The sequence below is a fragment of the Trichechus manatus genome, unplaced genomic scaffold (assembly GCF_000243295.1).
Source record: "Trichechus manatus latirostris isolate Lorelei unplaced genomic scaffold, TriManLat1.0 scaffold00200, whole genome shotgun sequence".
Taxonomy (NCBI): Eukaryota; Metazoa; Chordata; class Mammalia; order Sirenia; family Trichechidae; genus Trichechus; species Trichechus manatus.
Genome location: NW_004444136.1, coordinates 314,170 through 319,402, shown reverse-complemented (window position 1 = coordinate 319,402; position 5,233 = coordinate 314,170). Strand labels below are relative to the sequence as shown.

The window sequence follows — 5,233 nt, the reverse complement described above, 5'->3', positions numbered from 1 at the left end:
GCAGAGGGCAGATAGCTGTGTGAAGACCGAGGCAGAGACTGGGGTTACGCTGCAGACGCAAGCCAAGGAGCGCCTGGGGCCTCCAAAGGCTGGGAGAGAGGAGAACAGAGCTTCCCTAGAGCCTCTGGAGGGTGCGGGCCCCGCCAGTGCTGATTTTGGACTCCATGCCTCCGGAACTGTGAGAGAATGAGTTTCTGATGCTTTAAGCTGCCCAGTTTGTGGTGCTTTGTTACGGCAGCCATAGTGAGTGACTAGTCTGACACTCATGGTTTGTACTTTTTCTATAGTTATTATACTTCAGTAAAAAACTTCACATGACTGTGATTTGGGGAGAGAGAAAGCTGTCCTTTTATAACTACACCTTGGGTCCTCTAGACAGAGCCCAACCTGCAAGTTTCCTTTAGCAAGGTCAGGACCCTGCTCAGATCAGAACTTGAATTGTTCAGGTAGAAGGCAAGGGACCCTTCTTCTAAGGCCATTTTTATTTCAAGCAAGTTATGATGGAAGGGCTTGTGGGTCCCGGCTGGGGGCAGTGTCAGGGTCTTCCACATTGGGAGAAATTACAAAGCGGTAAAGTTAGGAGGAGGGCATTGGTGGTTCACGGTCAAAGTCTCATCTCCCACGCGGGAGCTGTGGGTCAACTCCCAGCCAGCGCACCTCATGTACAGCCACCACCTGTCTGTCAGAGGTGGCTGAACACGCTTCAGCGGAGCCTCCAGACTAAGGCAGACTAGGAAGAAAAGCCTGGCAACCTACTGCCAACAATCAGTCAATGAAACCCGATGGATCACAACAATCCAATCTGCAACTAATCATGGGGATGGCACAGGACTGGGTAGCGCTTCATTCCGTTGTGCACGTGGTCGCCATGAGTCAGAGGCTGACTGGACCCAGCTACCAACAGCAGAGCTAGGAGAGATGGGTCAGCAGATGCTCAGGTGAGATGCGTGCATGCTTGTGACTCTTCCTGCAGAATCACATCATGGACGACTACACACATTCTTCATTAGCCCCAACAGGGCTGTTGAGGGCTTGTCACTGAGAACAGTGGCCGTGGGTCAAGGACGGGAGGGTGCCCCACCGGGTGGACAGCCATCATCCTCTCAGACGTGGACGCCCTCCCAGGGTGTCTGACAACCGGTAATGAACTCCAGCAGTCCTCTCTGGACGCATGTGGCGTCATGGTGAGGAGGGAGGCAGAGAGAGAGTGGGAGAGGCGGCTCCAGGAGAGTCCAGAGGTGGAGAGCCACAGGTCCGTGGGTCAACAGGCTGTCTGAGGCCTCCCTGGCCAGCTGGACAGCTGGGCCTTCAGAGCCAGTGTGATCATCACCAACTGTTACGTAGAAGAAATGGCTGCTAGTCAAGTCTTCAGATGACACAGTCTGGCTCCTGTTATGAGGGACAGGATGAGGAGAGGCACCGGGGACCCAGGCCTCGGACCAGGAGGTCCCAGCTGTTTCCTTTTCCTGGGCCTCTGTTTCATGCTTCTGGAAAACGGGGACTGGACGCTGTCTCTCAGTCTGCCATCCTAGGATACTGTGGCAGACACCAGTGTTCTTCCCTGTCTACTGTCCCTGTCCTCTTGGCTAACAGCCACCTCCTGTCAGCATAGTCCATTCTCCTGCCCACAGGGATTAGTTCAGGGAATTCTTTCATGACTCAAGCTGGGCCCATGAGCACCGGCCCTAAGACATCTGCTGGAAGTGCTGGGAAAAGGAATTCTTCTTTCTGGGAGTGGGTATTGTCTTAGTCATCTAGTGCTGCTCTAACAGAAATACCACAAGTGGATGGCTTTAACAAACAGAAATGTATTTTCTCACAGTTTAGGAGGCTAGAAGTCCAAATTCAGAGCACCAGCTCCAGGAAATGCTTTCTCTCTGTCGGCTCTGGGGGAAGGTCCGTGTCGATCAGGAGAGCCTCTTCTTAGCTGTGCCCACAGGCATGCCTCTTTCTGGCCCTCGGCCCCCTGGCCCCACATCCTGGCTTCTGCCCTGCTCAGTTAAGTGTTACAAAGCTCTTTAGCTTCACCAATAAGCGCCCAGAGGCACCCTACTCTTCCAGGAAGCCTCCTGCCTGAAGGCACTCAGCTCTCTCACTCTGTGGGTCAGCTCCAGCGTGATCTCGTGTCGGTCTCCTGGTTCTGCTGCTGCCGTTTCTCTGTCTCTGCTTCTCACTGTCTTGTACCATCTCCCATGTTACAGTTCTCTTTCTGTGTCTCCTGGTTCTAGGAGGTTCTCAACGCGAGGACACCGGGTCCATAGGAAGTGCTCCACTCCCATCTCTTCTTGGACGCATTGAGGTCCCTATCTCTGCTTGCTTCTCTCTCCTTTTATCTCTTGTAAGATAAATCATGTGACTCAAATAAGGGTGTGACTTGAATAAGGGTGGTAAGGGTGGTGACTTGAGTCACACCTTCTAGTAAAGTGGTGACTCAAGATACATCCCCTCCTAATCCTGCCTCATTAACATAACAGACAACTCACTCCCAAATGGGAGCATAACCACAGGCATAGAGGCTAGGATTTACAACACATCACAAAATGGAGGATAATTACATTACACCACAAAATGGAGGACAGTCACACAATACTGGGAATCATGGCCTAGCCAAGCTGACAAATATTTTTGGGGGACACAATTCAAACCATAACAGTGGTGTTTGCTGAGTTGGTGGAAGGTGAGTCTGAAGCTGTTGGTGGTCATCTTTACCTCCACATAAGGAGGCCCTGCCTAAGAAAAGAGCCAATGAAGGAAGACAGAATTGAGCAACACACAGAGACAATGCCAGTGGCATCATCTGAGTCCCTGGGTCCAGCTATGCCTGAAGCTAGTTATAAATTTCTTGGATTAAGCCAGTTTGAATTGATTTTTGTCACTTGAAACCAAAGAATCCTAAAAAGAACTAAAACAATCTTGAAGAGTTGTAACAGTGAGTCAAAACCAACAACAGGGATAAAATTTCTCTATTCATGTTCCAAGAAATAATTGACAGGTAAATATTTTTTTAAACCCCTAGTTTTGCAGTTTTAGTAGGCCACAAGTTTACCATAGGTCACTAAGATGCTGCCAAAGAAAGCTTGCACAAATGATTGTAGGAATTAAGAATTGTACTAGGGTGTGTGTGCAAGAGATGGAGTGATGTGTGGAAAAGATGGGGTGATGTGTGTGAGAGATGAGGTGATGGGTGTGTAAGAGATGAGGTGATGTGTGGAAAAGATGGGGTGATGTGTGTAAGAGATGAGGTGATGTGTGTTAAGAGATGAGGTGACGTGTGTGTAAGAGATGAGGTGATGTGTGTGGAAGAGATGAGGTGATGTGTGGAAAAGATGGGGTGATGTGTAAGAGATGAGGGTGATGTGTGTGGAAGAGATGGGGTGATGTGTGTGCAAGAGATGGGGTGATGTGTATATAAAAGATGGTGTGTGTAAGAGATGGGGTGATGTGTGTGTAAGAGGTGGTGTGTGTGTCTAAGAGTGTGTTAGTGGAGGCTATTAGATTATTGCTTCGCTGCCAAAACCACAACTGAGTGTCGAGACCATGAGGGGTGGGGTATCAGCTCAAAGGACTGGTAACCATTACGACAAAGGTGCCCAGACCCCCGACCCCTGGGCCCAGGGAGGTGCAAAGGACTCCTCAGGCAGGCTGTCTCCCTGCTCAGGTGCGAGGAGGGATGCACACAGTGGTTGTTCTGTCCCTTCCAGTTCTACATTCTCTGCCTTTTAAGGGTCCATGATTCTCTGGTTTGAAATGTGAAACCTATCGCTCCTGACTCCATGTCAATCATCAGTCAGCAGTGGAATCTGCAGAGAACCACCGCTGTGTGTGGTAGTGTCCTGGATGCCTGGACTGGGGCAGGGGCCTTCAGCTGGGCAGATGGCCTGGCACAGTCTGGTGGGCAGGGGTTGGGAGATGGGCCCACAGCTGGCACTGCCCATCCCTCTCTGGCTGGGCTCCGAGGCAGTCCTGAGCAAGCAAGACAGGGTGACTGGAAACACAGGAACCTGCCTAGGTACCTGGGGGCAGGTGGGGCTGGGCCGGGTTGTCCTGGTTTTGGTAGGAAGGGGCCGACTGATGGAAAACCAAGGGGCCATTCCTTGGGCCATGTCCCACTAGATCCAGGTGGGGGCGGATTAACCCCTTTCTGTCTCAAGACCAGGTAGTCCTAGAACTCGGCAGGGCGGATCCTGCAGGTAAGGCAGGGGAGAGCGTGAGGGCAGCAGCAGGTGACATCAGCGGTTCTAATCAGGGAGTCCAAAATTCCCTTTTTTTGTTCTGGTGCAGGATCTGACTTTCTCCAGTTTCCCCAGCTTTGCAAGCTGAGTGACAGAACGTCATAATGATGATGTGTGGGAAGCCTGTCCACCATGTTTGATGCACGTAAGACCCGAGTGAGCGGGAGCTCTTCTGTGGCTATTATGGTCCAGGAGTCCCTGGGTGGCACAAACAGGTAAGTGCTCGACGACTAGCCCAAATATTGGCAGTTCAAACCCACCCAGATGGCCTCAGAAGACAGGCCTGGCCATCTGCTTCCAAAAGGTCACAGGCCTGAAAACCCTAGGGAGCAGCTCTACTCTGCACACATGGGGTCACCATGAGTCAGAACCAACACCAGCCACCTGATGTTTCCAGATCCCAGTACCATGGAGAATGTCACCTGGTTTCCTACCCCTCGATGCTGCACAAGACAGTTTGCAGCTGCACCCAGGATGCCCCGTGGGCACAGACTGCAAGGGAGACAGACTGCAAGCAGCCAGACAGCTGAACCAGGAGATGGAGTCCGGGGGCCGGGGAGAGCTGGGCAGCGGGAAGTGCTTTCTGCCCCCAGGAGGTTGGACCAATGCCACCCGGGGCCTCTGGCCTTGGCGCAGTCAGTCCCCAGCCAGCGGGCCTACCTCGATCTCCTCCTGCAGGGTGAGCTGTCGCTCCAGGCTGCACTCCACCATCTCCGTGGTCACTGGGAGCTTCTCAGGCAGCTTCCTGCACCGCTGGATCAGCACGGGGTTGCACCCGTTCAGGAACTGGTAGCCGAACATGGAGTCTTCCTGCCAGTGATTCATGACCCGCTCTAGAGGGGAGAGTGAGCTCTGAGCAGAGAGCAGCCCTCATGGTCAGGGGACAGCTCATGCACCGGGGTCTGCCCGTCCTGGTGCTCCCTGATGGCTGGGGACAGCTCACACTCTGAGGTCTGCCCCTGTCCTGGGCGCTCCCTGACGGCTGGGGACAGCTCACACTC

The 5,233-nt window shown here is 52.7% G+C and overlaps 1 protein-coding gene across 1 annotated transcript in view; it reads right to left on the bottom strand.

Annotated features, from left to right (window-relative positions):
* Window positions 1–5,233, bottom strand: part of ALOX5 (arachidonate 5-lipoxygenase) — a 64,883-nt gene that overhangs the window by 12,519 nt on the left and 47,131 nt on the right. Inside the window, exon 6 of the mRNA XM_004387960.2 lies at window positions 4,893–5,065. Within this exon, the coding sequence (XP_004388017.1) occupies window positions 4,893–5,065 (173 nt within the window). The remainder of the gene's footprint in view (window positions 1–4,892; window positions 5,066–5,233) is intronic.